Source organism: Rattus rattus, chromosome 2, assembly GCF_011064425.1.
Source record: "Rattus rattus isolate New Zealand chromosome 2, Rrattus_CSIRO_v1, whole genome shotgun sequence".
Classification (NCBI taxonomy): Eukaryota; Metazoa; Chordata; class Mammalia; order Rodentia; family Muridae; genus Rattus; species Rattus rattus.
This window is the reverse complement of record NC_046155.1, coordinates 209,199,395-209,218,187: the sequence shown is the minus strand read 5'-3', so window position 1 is coordinate 209,218,187 and position 18,793 is coordinate 209,199,395. Positions and strand designations below refer to the sequence as shown.

The 18,793-nt window shown below is 39.8% G+C and overlaps 1 protein-coding gene across 7 annotated transcripts in view; it reads left to right on the top strand.

Moving 5' to 3' along the window:
- Window positions 1-18,793, top strand: part of Eya4 (EYA transcriptional coactivator and phosphatase 4) — a 117,717-nt gene that overhangs the window by 95,993 nt on the left and 2,931 nt on the right. For 3 of the 7 annotated variants that reach the window (XM_032894888.1, XM_032894885.1, XM_032894884.1), the window contains 5 exons: window positions 10,832-10,890; window positions 10,997-11,157; window positions 13,443-13,557; window positions 15,556-15,677; window positions 17,639-18,128. In XM_032894888.1, coding sequence (XP_032750779.1) covers window positions 10,832-10,890; window positions 10,997-11,157; window positions 13,443-13,557; window positions 15,556-15,677; window positions 17,639-17,838 — 657 coding nt within the window. In that variant the 3' untranslated portion in view covers window positions 17,839-18,128. Of the gene's footprint in view, window positions 1-10,831; window positions 10,891-10,996; window positions 11,158-13,442; window positions 13,558-15,555; window positions 15,678-17,499; window positions 17,601-17,638; window positions 18,129-18,793 lie in introns of those variants that run through there. The other 4 variants (XM_032894891.1, XM_032894886.1, XM_032894890.1 and 1 more) reach the window with 2 other exon arrangements.

Genomic DNA, 18,793 nt, shown 5'->3' with positions numbered 1-18,793 from the left:
GAACAGACTGCACATGTGTGCTGGTGAGTTATACAGACTGCACATGTGTGCTCATGAGTTATACAGACTGCACATGTGTGCTCATGAGTTATACAGACTGCACACGCATGCTGGTGAGTTATAGGTGTTTATGGGCGCATACCGAGAACAAAAACGTCTTAGAAGACATTGGCCCCCTGTGTGGCTGAGGTCAGACAACTCCTCATTCTGCCCTCGGTTCTTTGGTGTCTAACCTTTGAGTTAGCTTCAGCCTTTTGCAGGCTACTAATCAATACAATTTGCATTATTGGTGGATTATATCACCAATCCTTATCACAAGAGAAACATGGGTCATCAAGGTTTGCAGCCTCTTTAACAAACTCTCCTTCTCATCCTCTCCCCTTGGAATAAAGACTGCTGGAGCTGTTTACACAGCATAGCCGATGAGTTTTAAGGCACCGAATACTTTTCCTCTCTCAGGGCTTCTACTCCTAATGTCTACTTCCAACACAGTTATCTGAATGGAAAGCAAGAGAGAGCAAGAATAAAAATCAGCAAAATGGAAGATCACAAGAAAGCCTAGCCCCAGAGTAGCTACCACAGTAAAGTACCACAATAAAGACTATAACCCTGTGTTAGGCTTTAGGGTTCCAGACACGCAGGCAGTAGAATGTGAGGTAACAAAGCAGCTCGGGCAAAGCAACAAAGTACTTCGTGGACAAATGTACTTGGGCTAAAATAGAGATCCCTCGTTTAAAAGAATGGCATGCTTAATTCTTATTTTAATTTCGTGATTTCATAAGGAAGTAAAAAGATCTCATGATAGTCACATTATGAACAAAGATGATTATGACTCCCCGTGTGCTTCTAGACATTTTATATTAAGCTTTCCATTAACTGGCAATTCTTCGAAATAAATAGGTATATCACTTTTCAGTATATTACTTTTCAAGGGATAAACTACAGGTTCAACAGCAACGTAGATATCATATAGATTAGGGCGAATTTGGGGTGAAAGAAAGTTCATATTTAGTGAGTGACTTAGGTAAGATTTTAGCTCAAGACTTAGTTACATCAGAGATACAAAATGAAAAATGATTCTATCATATAGATGCATATATGTATATGTGTTAGTAATATGTATATATGCATAATATGTATATATATGGGTGGATATATATATAAGTATATATATATATATATATATTCTGTTATCAGCTATCTCAATAATAGAAATGTGATTTTAAGGCAGGTTTCAGTCAAGAGAGCACAGCTTTCTACCCCCATGCCTATAGAAATTAGGACAAAAGAAAGAAAAGTCACATTTAGTGAGTGACTTAGATAAGTAGATAAGATTATAGATCAAGCCTTAGTTACCTCTGAGACACGTACTGAAAAATGGTTCCACATGGCCTATGGAAAACGTGGTCAAACTGCAGCATTAGAAGAAATCAGTTGTTTTCCCAGCTTGGTCCCTGTTTTCTTTGGGTAATAAAATGTCCGTTCGAAGAAGCTTTATTTGTTCATGATCAATAGGAGAGCTCAGTGTTCTTCATCTAGTTCCTATTCTTGTAAGAAATACTGATGACCTCTGTAAGCCCAACCACGGCTAACCACACCCCATATTGCTCCCAGGGATACAGAACGGTGTTGTGATGACGCCCCCACAGGAAATGACTGAACTTGCATGGAACTTGACATTTTAAATAGAGTAATAGCTCTGTGTTAGCTATCTTGTTCTTTATGTGGACAAGTCTCAGCTTAAAAATTGTAAGATGGTGTATATTTTCAAAGGTGCTAAAAACAATGAGAAGTTTTATATGGGTTTGTCCCAGTTTTATGATGTTTGTCTCACTGGACTTTTTTTTTTTTTTTTTTACTAGAAACACATGGGAAGTGTTCTGAACTTTTAGCTTTTTGGTGGCATCTTATAAATAAGATAGAACAGGGAAAACAGGATCATCCCACTGTGAAAGGAGAAAATGGACCCTAGGGAGCTCTCTTCTGACCCCCACCTAGGCACTGGTGCATACATTCCACCCCCAGGAGTGTGTGAGCGTGTGTGCGCGGGCGCATGCGCATGTGTGCTCACACACACACTCACACACACACACACACACACACACACACACACACTAAATAAAATCACCTTTTAGCAGAACATTAAAATGAGAAGGTGAGTGTGTTTTACCTCAACTATGTAAATATCTTTACATGCATAAAGTACCACAATAGCTGGGGCTAGATACAGCACTTTAAGATTTTTCTTTTTCTTTTTTTCTTCTCAATTTTTTTCTTTTTTTTTAATTGGATATATTTTTATTGGCATTTCAAATGTTATTCCCTTTCCCAGTTTACCGTCCATAAGCCCCCTGTCCCATCAACCATCCCCCTTTTCTATGAGGGTGTTCAACCTCCCCAACCACCCCCCTTCCCACCCTGACATTCCCCTACACTGGTGGGTCCAGCATTGGCAGGACCAAGGGCTTCTCCTCCCATTGGTCCCAAGGGCTTCTCTTCCCAAGAAGGCCATCCTCTGCTACATATGCAGCTGGAGCCATGGGTCAGTCCATGTTTATTCTTTGGGTAGTGGTTTAGTCTCTGGGACCACTGGTTGGTTGATATTGTTGTTCTTATGGGTTGGAAGGCCCTTCAGCTCCTTCAGTCCTTTCTCTAACTCCTCCAATGGGGACCCCATTCTCAGTTCATTGGTTGGCTACTCCCATTCGCCTCTGTATTAGTCACGCTCTGGCAGAGCCTCTCAGAAGACTATATCAGGCTACTGTCAGCATGAACATCTTGGCATTAGCAATTTTGTCTGGGTTTGGTGGCTGCATGTTTATGGGCTGGATCCCCAGGTGGGGCAGGTTCTGAATGGCCATTCCTTAAGTCTCTGCTCTAAACTGTGTCTCCATATCTCCTCCTATGAATATTTTTGTTCCCCCTTTTAAGAAGGACTGAAGCATCTGCACTTTGGTTGTCCTTCTTCTTGAACTTCATATGGTCTGTGGATTGTATCTTGAGTAATTCGAGCTTTTGGGCTAATCTTATCAGTGAGGTCATACCAAGTGTGTTTTTGTGTTTGTGTTACCTCACTCAGATGATATTTTCTAGTTCCATCCATTTGCCTATGAATTTCATGAAGTCATTGTTTTTGATTCCTGAGTAGAACTCCTTTGTGTAGATGAACCACAATTTCTGTATCCATTCCTCTGTTGAAGGTCATCTGGGTTCTTTCCGGCTTCTGGCTATTATAAATAAGGCTGCTATGAACATAGTGGGAAATGTATCCTTATTATATGTTGGAGCATCTTTTGGGTATATGCCCAGGAATGGTATAGCTGGGTCCTCAGGTGGTACTATGTCCAATTTTCTGATGAATCTCCAGACAGAATTCAAGACTGGTTGTACCATTTTGCAATCCCACCAACAATGGAGGAGTGTTCCTCTTTCTACACATCCTCACCAGCATATGTTGTCACCTGAGTTCCTTATCTTAGCCATTCTGACTGATGTGAGGTGGAATCTCAGGGTTGTTTTGATTTATATTTCCCTGATGACTAAGGATGTTGAACATTTCTTTAGGTACTTCTCAGCCATTCAATAATCCTCAGCTGAGAATGTTTTATTTAGCTCTGTACCCCATTTTTAATAGGGTTATTTGGCTCTCTGGAGTCTAACTTCTTGAGTTCTTTGTATATATTGGATATTATCCCTCTATCAGATGTAGCATTGGTAAAGATCTTTTCCCAATTTGTTCATTGCCATTTTATCCTAATGACAATGTCCTTTGCCTTACAGAAGCTTTGCAATTTTGAGGTCCCATTTGTCGATTCTTGATCTTAGAGCATAAGCCATTGGTATTTTGTTCAGGAAATTTTCTCCAGTACCCATGTGTTTGAGATTCTTCCCCACTTTTTCTTCTATTAGTTTGAGTGTATCTGCTTTTATGTAGAGGTCCTTGATCCACGTGGATTTAAGCCTGGTACAGGTTGATGAGAATGGATCAATTTGCATTCTTCTACATGCTGACCTCCATTGAAGCAGCACCGTTTGTTGAAAATGCTATCTTTTTTTCAATTGGATGGTTTTAGCTCCTTTGTCAAAGATCAAGTGACCATAGGTCTGTGGGTTCATTTCTGGGTCTTCAATTGATTGTTCCACTGATCTATCTGCCTGTCTCTGTACCAATACCATACAGTTTTTATCATTCTTGCTCTGTAATAGAACTTGAGGTCAGGGATGGTGATTCCCCCAGAAGTTCTTTTATTTTTGAACTATAGTTTTTGCTATACTGGGTTTTTTGTTATTCCAAATGAATTTGCAAATTGCTCTGTCTAATTCTTTGAAGAATTGAACTGGATATTTGATGGGGATTGCATTGAATTTGTAGATTGCTTTTGGCAAAATGTTCATTTTTACTATATTAATCCATCTACGAGCATGAGAGATCTTTCCATCTTCTGAGATCTTCTCCAATTTCACTTTTCAGAGACTTGAAGTTCTTATCATACAGATCTTTCACTTGCTTGATTAGAGTCACACCAAGGTATTTTATGTTATTTTGACTATTATGAAGGGTGTCATTGCACTCATTTCTTTCTCAGCCTGTTTATTCTTTGAGTAGAGGAAGGCTACTGATTTATTTGAGTTAATTTTATATCCAGCCACTTTGCAGAAGTTGTTTATCAGGCTTAGTAGTTCTCTGGTGGAACTTTTGGGGTCACTTAAGTATACTATCATATCATCTGCAAATAGTGATATTTTGACTTCTTCCTTTCCAATTTGTATTCCTTTTACCTCCCTTTGTTGTTTCATCGCTCTGACTAGGACTTCGAGTACTATATTGAATAAGTAGGGAGAGAGTGGGCAGCCTTGTCTAGTTCCTGATTTTAGTGGAATTGCTTCAACTTTCTCTCTATTTAGTTTTGATGTTGGATACTGGTTTGCTATATATTGCTTTTACTATGTTTAGGTATGGGCCTTGAGTTCCTGATCTTTCCAAGACTTTAAACATGTAGGGGTGTTGAATTTTGTCAAATGCTTTCTCAATATCTAATGAAATGATCATGTGGTTTTTATCTTTCAGTTTGTTTATATAGTGGATTACGTTGATGGTTTTCTGTATACTAAACCATCCCTGCATCCCTGGGATGAAGCCTACTTGATCATGGTGAATGATCATTTTGATGTGTTCTTGGAGTCAGTTTGCAAGAATTTTATTGAGTATTTTTACGTCGATATTCATAAGGAAAATTGGTCTGAAGTTCTCTTTCTTTGTTGGGTCGTTATGTGATTTAGGTATAAGAGTAATTATGGCTTCATAGAAAATATTGGGTAGTGTTCCTTTTGTTTTTATTTTGTGGAATAGTTGGGACTGTATTGGTATGAGGTCTTCTATGAAGGTCTGATAGAATTCTGCACTAAACCCATCTGTTTCTGGGCTTTTGGGGAGGGGAGACTTTTAATGACTGCTTCTATTTCTTTAGGAGTTATGGGGTTGTTTAGATGGTTTATCTGAACCTTATTTAACTTTAATACCTTTTACTTGTCTAGAAAATTGTCCATTTCATCCAGATCTTCCAGTTTTGTTGAATATAGACTTTTGTAGTAGGATCTGCTATTTTTTTTTTTTTTTTTTGGGAGCTGAGGACCGAACCCAGGGCCTTGCACTTGCTAGGCATGCGCTCTATCACTGAGCTAAATCCCCAACCCCTGCTATTTTTTTTTTTAATTTCTTCAGATTCTGTTGTTATGTCTCCCTTTTCATTTCTCATTTTATTAATTTGGATACACTCTCTGTGCCCTCCAGTTACTCTAGCTAAGTGTTTATCTTGCTGATTTTCTCAAAGAACCAGTTCCTGGTTTTGTTGATTCTTTGTATAGTTCTTTTTGTTTCTACTTGGTTGACTTCAGCCCTGAATTTGATTATTTCCTGCCATCCACTCCTCTTCGGTGTATTTGCTTCTGTTTGTTGTAGAGCTTTTAGGTGTACTGTCAAACTGCTAGTGTATGCTCTTTCCAGTTTCCTTTTGGAAGAACTCAGAGCTGTGAGTTTTCCTCTTAGCACTGCTTTCCTTGTGTCCCATAAGTTTGGGTAAGTTGTGGCATCACTGTCATTAAATTGCAAAAAGTCTTTAATTTCTTTCTTTATTTCTTCTTTGACCAAGTTATAGCATTGTTCAATTTCCATGTGTATGTGGGCTTTCTGTTGTTTTTGTTGTTAAGACCAGCCTTAGTCCATGGTGATCTGATAGGATGTATGGGATTATTTCAATCTTCTTATATCTGTTGGTGCCTCTTTTGTGATCAATTATATGGTCAATTTTGGAGAAGGTACCATTAGCTGCTGAGAAGAAGGTATAATCTTTTGTTTTAGGATGAAACGTTCTATAAATATCTGTTAAGTCCATTTGTTTCATAACTTCTGTTAGTTTCTTTATGTTACTATTTAATTTCTGTTTCCATAATCTGTCCATTGATGAGAGTGGAGTGTTGAAATTTCCCACTATTATTGTACGAGGTGCAATGTGTGCTTTGAACCTTAGTAAAGTTTCTTTTATGAATGTAGGTGCCCTTTCATTTGGAACATAGATATTCAAGATTGAGAGTTCATTTCCTTTGATGAATACGAAGTGTCCTTCCTTATTTTTTGATAACTTTTGGTTGAAAGTCGATTTTATTCGATATTAGAATGGCTACTCCAGCTGGTTTAGAGCTTAAGTTAATAGTACTTCTTAAATAATGGCTGAGATTACTGACAGAAATACTAAACAGAAAATACTGGTATTGATGCTTCTTTTGGGGGGATTAAGAATGTCACAGGACCATTATTTGATTTACACCCCATGGTTCAGCTATTCAGATGCATTTCATTTGATCAGTAAGGATAAAGCTAATCAAGCAAGTGGCATTTGCATACATACACAATGGGTGTGCCAGCAGTGGAGTGTACACACAGTGTGTATGTATGTGTTTCCACAGGTAGATGAGCCCAGGAACACAAAAGTATATTTCCAAGTGACATAAACAAGCACTAGATTAATCACACAATAACTTTCAGGTCCAGTTGATTATCTATCTCCATGCTCCCTGTCCTGTATCCTAATTTTAAACATCACATCTGTGCCAATGCCCCTTTTGCCAGGCACCTTCTTACAAAGGCTCCGGAACAGGAATTGTGCCAAGCCTGCTTCTGCTGACCCACAGAATTGCTCAAAACAGTACCTATATCATTAGCTTATTGTGAGAATTGTCTCTCTTGTATATGTAATCTCTTGGGGTCTTTTGTGGGAATCCAAATGTCTACTTGAAACTGTAAATACTTCAAGACATGGTGCACCGTGTGCAATGGCAGCTGCTCCTCTAGAACATCCTTTAAAGTCCCAAATCTGAATCTAAGCACTCAACACTTCATTCCATTCTTCCCACCCCCACCCCCAGTGAGAGAATGCTCTCTGTTGGAAAAAATGTTATTTCAGTTAGAATAACTTCCAGAGGAGAAAGCACCAGGGAGTTGGGGCTCGCAAAGCCAAGAGAAGAGTGCTGTGGCTTCTACCTGGAATAGATCAGGGACAACCTTGTGGTTACCTCATAAGACAAATTTAAAGCATTGATGATTAACACCAGAATTATTTTAAGATTTTGAGGTCTTCGCTAAGCTGTGTTCAAAACCAAAGCTCTTGAATAATTTGGGAGTATTTTAGCTTTAGGTTAAAATGACTCCTTCCTGGTTTCCACAATGAAAGCTAGTTGATGAAAAATTATTTATCTTTCCCTAAAAAAAAAAAATCTAAGTAATTGAAGTTCAACTTTCTTTCACTGAACTGTAATCCTTGGGCAACTGTCCAGAGTCAACACGCAGAGTTGCTAAGCATAAATATAAAAAGAAGTTAGATTTGGAAGACCCTCAAACCTAACTTCAAATACAGAGTACATGGTCCAATAAGTTTGATATACTGTTGTCCTCTGGAGTAAAAAATGAATTTTGGGGCAAGTCATATATAAATTAATCATGTGAGTTAATACTTGAAATGTCAGGGGGAGCTTTTTGTAAAAAAATTACAATAAGGAAATATTTAAGAAATAGCTTCTGGTGGTTAGAAGAACTCAAAAAAATCTCCCTCTCCATTGCCATTTTGGAGTTTTTTGTAAGAATATTGTATTAAGGGACAGATGGAAGCTATTTACATGAGGAAAGCTTTTGGAAGTTCAGGAGAGTGATGATCTGCAGGTATTTATTTCTATCTAAATGCCTCCCAAGAATATCACCATGTCTGAGCTAGAAAAGTTTCTCTGAGGTAAAAGCACTGGCTGCTCTTCCAGAGGACCCAGGTCCAAATCCTAGTACCCATACGGCTGCTCACAACGGTCTGTAAGTCCAGTCCCATGGGAAACAGCCGTCTTCTGGATTCGGTGGGACCAGATACACACATGGTACACAAATACGTGATGGCAAAACATCTGTACACATTAACATTTATTTAAAGAATGCTACCATGTCCAAAGAGCGGATACTTAGGTCATGTAGAGTTCCTTAAGTGTCTCCATATTCTGGGGACAGTAGGGCTTCCCGCTTCCATGCTAACTGCTTAGTCAGTGTAAAGCCCAAGGCAGCAGCTTGATAAACTTGCACGTGAGAGGGTTTTGGAGGTGCAATGCCTCCTTTTGCTGCAGAGTAGCCTGCGTCCCTCTCAACTGTGGGATACCAAGGAAGTTCAGGCAGCCTCATCTCCGGTCCCTCCTCTTCTCTCTGTACTGAGGGCAGCCACACTTTCCCACAAGCCTCGCCGTCTAGGGTATTCATTTATGTCACTATAACTTTGTGTTAGAAACTTGAAGTGATGGAGAAACTCTGCCAATTACTATCATTGCCTAGACGCCTACAATGTGATTAAGAAGCAATTCTGCGGCTTTTAGTTAGAGGTTTCTTATTGGTGCATGCTCATTGAATGTGATAAGAAGCTTCATGAGGACATTTTCTTCTTCCTTCCTTCCTTCCTTCCTTCCTTCCTTCCTTCCTTCCTTCCTTCCTTCCTTTCTTCTTCTTCCTTCCTTCCTTCCCTCCTCCTCCTCCTTCTCTCTCTCTCTTTCTTTCTTTCTTTCTTTCTTTCTTTCTTTCTTTTTCTTTCTTCATCTTCATTTTTACAGAGTTTCTCTGTGTACCCCTGGCCATCCTGGAACTTTGTCTGTAGACCAGGCTGGCAAATCTCAATGAATCACCTGCCTCTGCCTCCCAAGTCCTGGGACTGAAGGTGTGTGCCCGCCACTGCCCGACTATACAGTGCCCAGAGAAGGCAGAAAAGGGCGTGTTCAGCCTCATCAGGAGTGCTGGGATCTAGACCTGGGTCCTCCAGAAGCGTAGCAAATGCTCTAAAACACCAAGCCACCCCTCCATCCCAAATACATTTTGAAATCACATATGAACACTTTCCTGACTACGCTCACCACTTAGTTTCTGTTTTATTATTTCTTTAGTTCACATTTGTTCATTTACTTGAGGAAGAACACAGTCCACATCACAGGCCTGTAGAGGGGAGAGGACAGGCCGCAGGAGTCCTTTCTCTCCTTCCACCATGTAGGCTCCTGGTTTCAAGCTCAGGTCCTCAGGCTCAGCGGCTCTCTCCCTGCTGCTGAGGCATCCCCTCGCCCTCCAGTTCTGAATCCATTGAAATGGGATCGATATGTTCTAGACAAGGCTGAAGGCTCGATATTTGGTGCTTGATTACAGTCCCTTCCAGGTCTATTATAACAAATTTGAAGTGGAGACTCTTTCTTAATATGGCATATTTCCATACCTTTGAATGATAAGTGCTATTTATAGCATCAAGATCTGGAGATATATAAGTGAGATAATCCAAAGAAGAAGCTGGGAAATGTTAACTCAGCAGTAAAACACGTGCATAAACGTGCAGACCTGGCTTCAATCCCCTGCAAGTCAAAATCAATCTCTCTCTCTCTCTCTCTCTCTCTCTCTCTCTCTCTCTCTCTCTCTCTCTCTCTCTCATTGATTTATTGTGACTTATAATCATGTGTAACCTGTGAACTTAATCCTCTGGGATCTAGTCATCCTTAAATCTCATCAGCAAATTTTATCTTAAATCATGTAACATTTCACGGGAACCCTGCAGATCATTTAAACGCAGAACAAGCTTTTTGGAACCTCTAAGAGTCCGATTTCTATGTGGAAGCCACTATTTGCTTTAAGCAAATTCTAACTTGAAATCAGATCCACTATGGACAATCTTAACAAATTTATTTTCCTTGGAGGTTGTATTGCTTTTGGTATGTAAATCTTCGCGACTTTACTTGTATTTGTTGACATTTTCAAAACTCTAAAGCCCGACGAAAGAAGATGTCAGCCTCTATGGCCGCTAGCTTTGTTCTGTATCAGAAAACCAGGACTTTAAGTAAAATGACACTTTCATACTAGCAAGGAGCAGGAAGTCTTGGAAAGCTCACAAGACAGCATGTTCCGAGGTCAAGACCCCTTCACTTCCACCAAGCAAATAATAAATAACAGTGACCATGTGAGATGCTCGGACCCCGGGCACATTGCGGATTTCCAGATTAGCAAGGGCACTGATCTCAAAGATTAGCGGCTTCTTCTTATCAATAATATTAAGATTAAACTTATTTTTCAAAGCACCCCGAGTTTCCAGACTGCTTTGTGGATTTAGATCTCAGAGAAGTGGTACCATTTCCCTTTTATGCGTTAAGAAAACAGGCATCAGAGGGAGGGCAGAATGGACCCATGCTGCCACCTCGTGGCCGTAGCCTGCCGCTGTGGGATGATGGGAAACCTGAAGGTGGTAGCCAAGTTTGGGTAATGTCTGCTGTTGCCTTTTCCCAGGAGTGTGATCAAGTTCATATAGATGATGTTTCCTCCGATGACAATGGTCAGGACTTAAGGTAAGCCGCGCTTTCAGTCTTCCGTTTCCTACAGAAATTCAGCTGTGGAGTTTTGTACATGTAATTATTTCTTCTGTTTCTTTTTAATGTATTCTGGGTGTTGCAGTACCTACAGTTTTGCAACTGATGGCTTCCATGCAACTGCAAGTAGTGCGAACCTTTGTTTGCCAACAGGTGTGAGAGGAGGGGTGGACTGGATGAGGAAGCTGGCTTTTCGTTACAGAAGAGTAAAGGAATTATATAACACCTACAAGAACAATGTCGGAGGTACGTGTGGCCGATTCCACCCAGTGTCAGCACCCTGAATGTAGGCAGAACTCGAACTGTAGCTTCACAGCGGAGATTAACCTCCTGGAAAATAAACCGCAAAGGCTCGAGTTGAAAAGCAGTGAGCCTGAATTTCTGCTCTCTTTGGATTTCTTAGTGGGGGAATTGAATGCACCCTTGCAAAAAGACTTGCAGTTTTGGGGAGGGGGGTGAGATCTTGTGTTCTAGGATCCTCTCTCTGTATAATCTGTATTACTCTGACATTATCAACAGGGAAACAGGCAAGTGAAGGAGGTGGTCAAGAAGCCCTTGTAAAGACATGAACCACCATTATTGAGTTAGTGCCAATCACTTCGAGAATACACACACAGCAGCTAGCGAAAGTTCATAATTCCAACAAATCTATTGGATCTCTTTAAAACTCTCATATCGTCTGACAATGTATCTCTCTGCCTAGGATGTAGTGCTCGCTGCAATCATTTTTAAAGGTTCTGATACTCTCTAGGTAGTGTCTAAAATGCATTATACTTAAAATTTAATAATAGATCATCCATATAATTTGCGGCAGTATTTTAGACCTTAGCCTCAGACTGCAACTGTGGCTGTATTTCTAGATACAGGAAAAAAACGCATCTTGATTGTTGGAATCAGTTTTAGGTCAACACATTCTCAAGATTAGTTCCAGAGTCAGACGCACACAATCCTTCCAGCAAGCTGATCGTTGTCCTTTGAAAATGAAATGTCTTTGAGAAACAAAAAAACCAAAGCAAGGCAAAAGAATATGATTTTTTTTCTAAATACGCATATTCATTCAGCACATGTGTATGGTCACGTGTACACCATCGAGTAAATAAATGTAATTTTCATCCACAGGGAGCACATTGACCCCATCTGTTTTCAACTTGAGGATGGGGCTGTGTGTCTGTTTCCCTGTGTTTGCTAACATTGACTCACATCAAATGCTCAGTGAATCCTCGGCAAGTATTAAAAACAGGCAGAGTCACAAACATATGCATGTCCGAAATGACAGGAGGCTTTACAGGCAACACTTTATTTGCACATAGATAACTGAGCCCTGGTGGCCCCAGTACTACTGTGTCGTTCCAGCTCCAGGTTGTAGCTCCTAACGCACTCTAAGGCTTTGTCCCAGACACTTTTGTCAAATAATTGTAAATAGGATGTTTAAGTTTCTTTAACTAAACATCCCTTTAAGAATTCTGAAACGATTTAATTTGTCTACCCCCCTTTACAGAGTACTGTTTGAATTATTTTAAAATTGGGAAGACCATTAACCTATCATCTTTTGTCTTAGAAAATTTAATCAGTGATGTGAGAGTTTATTTTTTGTCAGATATTAGCATTGTTTAATTGAAATGTGGAAGCATTAGACTGTCTAAAAAGTAGTTTTAATTTTAAATATCTATCATTGCTTATCATTTGTCCTTGCTCCCAGTGTCTGAAATACAATTTAAGTGAGAAACATTCCGTTTGAATGGAGAGTCATGTGATCTCATTTTATCAGGAAAGCAAGGTTACTCTGCTTTTCTCTTTCTTCTTTTTCCCTTCGTCCCTTCCTGCCTGCCTCCCTCCTTCCCTCCCTCCCTCTTTGTTTTCTTTTCTTTTCTCCTATTTTTTGTCAGTGTCTGGGGGCCTCTTGGATACTAGCCGTGTGCTCCATCAATGATGGGGGTCCCGCCTCTCTGTAAAATTTAACGTACCGATTTCTTCCCTCCTCTTTCTGTCCTGGGATAGCATACCTTCAGATTTACAACATAGCTATTTAGTCATTTTTAAAAACACAAAGTATCATTAAACTCAGGCACTGGTTTGAGAAGCATTGTAACGCCTGCGTAGAATGCCCTGGATACTTCCTAAAGCTGAACTATGATTCTGAATTGACTATTTTATGTCATGCGTTTGTGTTCCTGATGGAGGAACCCACTGCTCCTCTCTGACTACCATGCCCCAGCCTCATCAGTGGGATTCAGCTGCTGTGTTAGATTCAAGTCTTGGGGAGGGGGAGAGACTGGGGTCTCTTTTCCTTGTGTCATACCCCTGAGTGTCTAACCAAGTGTCTGACCCTACGTATTGTCTAATAAGAATTCTATACTGAATAAACAGTGAGCAATCACTTCCGAAAAAAATAAATCCATGTTGGTATAAGTCAGTATCCCTTTATGACACAACCAAAATAAAAATTGTTTATTGTAGACAGAAGCGACACCAAACTTCCTATTCCAGAGGCGGCGTTCACCTCCTGACTGCCTGTTTATTCGGTGTTTCAGGTCTCCTTGGCCCTGCCAAGAGGGATGCATGGCTGCAGTTAAGGGCAGAGATCGAAGGCCTAACAGATTCCTGGCTAACGAACGCACTTAAGTCTTTATCAATTATTAGTACTAGGTAAGTGGGACTGTGGCCTTTCTACTTGAATTATGTGGAGGATCTGGGTCCAGCAGCACAACAGAGAAAAACCATTCCAATTGCTAGTAATTCATCACATCCAGTGATTTCTGTGTGCTTGTGTGTGCATACGGGCCTGTATGCTTGCCTATGTGCACCTGCATGATACGTGCATGTGTGACACTGTGGGTGGGTGCATATAAATTTGAGAAGTGATGGCTGGTGGGTAAGATTAATCTTTATTGTTTTTCTTATTTCATAGTTTTATTTCTGATTAAAGTGAACCAATAAAGATACAGTTAACCAGTGTGCGGGTAATACATAGGCATCAAAAGAGATGGTATGGATACAGACAGATAGCAGATACATTAAAAGGTTGCTGGAGTGAAATAGGACCCAGCATTTTGGACACGAAAGTAAATTTACGTGTCAAAGCTGGCATGTGGTTCCTTCCTGGTCACATGATCAGAAACTTCACCAATAACAGAAAGTCCTCGTTGGAGACGTATGCTTGACTTCCTGGGCTAACTGGAGCAGACATGAGCACCCTGTTCAGTTCTTGGTGTCACATTCTAATGTAAAGTCTGACAGACATGAAGATTTCTGGGTTCAGCTTGGTCGTCCCTGGAATTTGATTTGTAGAATCCACACCAAAGAGAAAGCTGCCAAGAACGCAACCCAAAGCGTCGAGCCTGGAACAAAGTTGTCCATTGCAACCATTTGAAATGTTGAGCTCAAAATGAGTTAGATTTTACTCTGTGTCTATAAAGGGAACAGTTGGGGTAGATGTGCAGACACCTTACGAAGGACATTATGCAGGAACTGCCCAATGGATAAAGCTCCCTGGCCAAACTTCCTGGCTGTGATATCTGTAACTGTGACGTAATCAGTCAAACATCAGGGGCTCTGGGACTTGAAATCCTTGAAATTGTGTAGAGGAGGGAGAGTCATGCTCATTTCTCCAAGAATTAAGTCAACAGCTTATTTTTAGATTTTCTATGAATGACCTTAAAGCTATCTCAAGGATATGTGAGCTTAAGAAATGAATAGATGAGTAGAAAGAAAAGGCCTTAGGGAAACAAATCAATGCCCCCTGACTAGTGAGAGATGAAATTTTCTATGGTATCCAGGTATTTCAGCACTAACGTATTGGACATTGTCACAAAGCCCCAAACTGTATGAAAAACAAATTATTTGATGATCAGAGTTCTCAGCAAAGTTATCTTCTTGCTATAGTTGTTCTGTCCTTAAGGAAGTGACTCAGGTACCAGGGGCAAAAACAAAAATAAAGACAAAAAAAAAAAAAAAAAAAAAAAGCCTTGAGATTGCATTCTACGTAGTCATGAGAAACCAATAGCCACGGAAAGAAATTAAGTATAGCAACTGGTAGAGGAGTCCTCTTGTAGATAATATGAGGATAACAGATAGGATTATGCAAGCCATATACTCACAAAAATCAAGGCAGCAGAATAAGACATTGTTTATATAGAATGTAATTCCTAATGGGAAGATAAATTCACAAACAAAGACAGAAGCTATCTCTTAATGTGTAATTAATCATCACTATGTCCTATTTCCTTCTTCATATTTGTTCTTTACAAGTTTTCTATTGTAGAGGATTGATAATTTTGAAAGATGGCCTGAATATTAATATCACAAGTAAAATGCCAAAACGTCATTTCAAAGCCACCTCTCCCAACTTAAAACAGTGTGTCTGACATTGCCCGACTTTGCTCTCATCATGTAAGGTTTAAATGACTTCAGATGTCATCGTACTCTGACAAAAGGTTATGTCAGAGAATAGACTCAGTTTGCGAGTTTTTCTTAATAGCCCGCTACCTCAGAGAGCGTCTGTCAGCTGACAGCACTTGTTGTTAAAGACTGAACGAGGATGTTTCCTAGAGAACTTAGAAACAACCATGGCAATGTTGTTTCATTCTGTTCTGGTAGACATTATTTACTACTAGAAAGCAAATATGTATGTTTCATCCCCGTCAGGAGTAACTGTGTAAATGTCTTGGTAACGACAACCCAGCTGATTCCTGCTCTTGCAAAAGTCCTGCTTTACAGCCTAGGAGGTGCTTTCCCCATTGAGAACATTTACAGCGCAACTAAAATAGGTAAGGAAATTGTCTGAAATTCTGTAGGAAATGGAGTCATACCTGCAGCATTGTACAACACATATGTGTACACACACATACATGTGTGCGAGCACACATACACACATGTATTTACATATATATATATATATATATATATATATATATATATATATATATATAAAACCACATCCAGAAAATTTAGGAAAGCTTCAAAAAACATTAATCATGTGTGATTCATGATACAGTTGCATATTTTATAAGAACTCTCAGCTAGTGAAATGCTGAATGCTATATGTAGGCAGTCCTCACTCATTCTGCCCACATACAACAACATAAAATATCCTAGCATAGATCGTTTGAGTAATATGTGCTCCAGCTACAGGATTACATCTTTGCATATTCAATAAAACTGATCTAAGGTTTAAAAAAAAGAACACGATCTTGGCAGCACCGGGAGGTCTCAGGTTAGTGCCGCAGCAATCAAAAGATAATTTCAGAAACAAGTGGGAATTTTTTCATAGAGAAGAATACGTCATTTTATTATTCATTACCTGAGTGTTTCTCCACGATACTAATAACTATATTATAACTAATAACTGCTTCCTAGGCGGTGTCCATCTGGGGCGATACCTTCTTTTACATACAGTGTGCAGAGTCGTCAGAGTCTAAGTGGCAATCACCATTCAAACACGAAACTTCACTGAGTTCCGCCATGTTGTCAGAGTTAAAAGAAGAGAGCACGTGCATTCCACTGTCTCTGGTGGAAACTAATGGGAGTGTAAATAGGTTATGCAAAATGCCCTAAAAGGGCAACAGAATTACGTGTTGTACTAGCCCTCATGAAGGTTGCAGCCATTTGGGGAGAACAGTTCGGGAGAGTCAAACTCTCTTACAGTGGGCCATGTTATCCTGTGCTCCACAAATCAGAACCTAGATTCCAATCCCATACACGGTTCTATGAAGATATATATATATATATATATATATATATATATATATATATTATATTCACAGAATTGCCAGAATGTGATTTTTCTTTTTGACAACACAAAACAACACAACACAACACAAATGACTTTTCTACCCAAAAACCATTTCCTTTACTTAAAGGATGATACTTTTCCCACTGGCCAATTTTTTAAATATTTAATCTGAGAAAAACATTATTCTTTTTCCCTTGTCAGTAGTATGTTTTTAGCATCCTAAGCTAGCAGATTAAGAAGAAAAATGTCATAAATAGCAATGGCTACAAGAACATTCTTGAAATTAAATTCAGGAAAAGATGCCAAGGCTGTACAGATAAAACACCGCTGGTGTTTCCATGGCAACCTCACAGCCACTCAGTGTGTGGTCAATTGCACAGAATGCTTGATACAATTAAACTGACTATATCCACTCCCACGCACTTTTTAACGGAGTCATTTATCCAGGTAAATATATCTGTTAGCATTTCCTCTTTCCTTGGAGATGAGATTACAGTTTCCCCCACAATATACCCAACTGACTTCCCTACATGAAAAATAACTTAGATAAAATTGGTTCTTAGCATCGAACAAATGCTGGAGAAACTTGTAATTTGCCTATAAAGTTGTTTTCCACTACTCTTTCCCTGGAGTAAAAACACACTAACATTTTATCAGGGTCAAATTCTCAAGCCTATTGCCTATCTTAAAATATCAAAAATGTTCGCCTTAGTAACCTATCCTAAGTGAAAAGCAGCTGTGTTCAAATGTGATGATTTGTCATAAGCTCCCTCCAATGTTGTTAAAAGACGTTAATTGAGCGCTTTGTGAACCATGAGTTCCGTGGCCCCAGGAATAAAGGATGCATTGTTTTTCAGGCAAGGAAAGCTGTTTTGAGCGTATAGTGTCCAGATTTGGCACTAACATAACTTATGTTGTGATTGGAGATGGCCGAGACGAGGAGCACGCGGCTAACCAGGTAACTCCGCTCTGAACTGTATCTCGTTTATCTTCCAGGAAAAGAAAGTTGCTTTGAACGGATAATGCAAAGGTTTGGCAGAAAAGTAGTGTATGTGGTAATTGGGGATGGTGTAGAAGAAGAGCAGGCAGCGAAAAAGGTAACCTGTCTCAGACCATGTTGGTGTGGCCCCTGTAGGGCAAGCCTTCCTGTTTGCATCCCCGTAGTTTGGCCAAATGGCGGCTTGACAAGTGATTGACACTTAGAGTTGCAAATCAATAAGAGCATGAGAGAGTCGATGTGGCCCTGCAAATAAACCATTTGGAGTCTAGCATTTTATGCCTGGAATTTGATAGGAAACTCAGGAAAACTGACGGATATTCATTCAAGCCTGTGTCAATAAGAAATATACTCATACATTTAGAACATGTATTTAATACATGCACATATACTCACGCCAGGCACACAGTGACTGATAAACAAACTCACAGAATTTACCAGAGAAAGAAGTTTAGCAGGCTCATAGCATAGTCAGGAAGGGAAGCCCTGGACTCTCAAATACCACACATTCCTTGTGGGGGTCTGCAGACAGGCAGGTTCTTTCATACTAAATGCTGAAGATAAACTTGATAGCTGAAGGAAAACCTGTAAGAAGCCTTAATCGACTTAGAACAGGTGCATTCTTACTAATTCGTGTGACAGGTTGTCCTAGGGTCTTACGGGAAACACTCCTCACATCTACAAATTTCTCAATAAGCACCAATCAGCTGACTTTGAGCATGTACAGGAGAGCTGGTAGGCCCTACTTATTTAAGTAAGCTTCATCTGACACATATTTCTGACAAGGAACCAGGGCAGTTGTAAAATCACTAAGTGATTGATTGGATCAGCATCAGAAAAAGGAACGGTATGAAGTTCGTTCTCCAGAACGCAGAACACCGTGCCCACTACTTCCTTCACTGAAGTGCTACAAAAGAAAAGAATCTATAAATGACACTACCTTCTAAAGAGAACGTCATCCTTCTTGTCTATGGGGGGTTTAAATCACCTTCTAATAAAGCTGCCACTAAACACATGGGTCAGAGCGCTGACCCAATTTCTATTTTCTATAGAATAATCAGAATGAACGGTTTGATAGAAGAGTTCATGACCCTAACAGAAAGCTAACCCAGTCAGCTCAAATGTAGCAGACTGGAGGAAGGGAATGGGCTCTA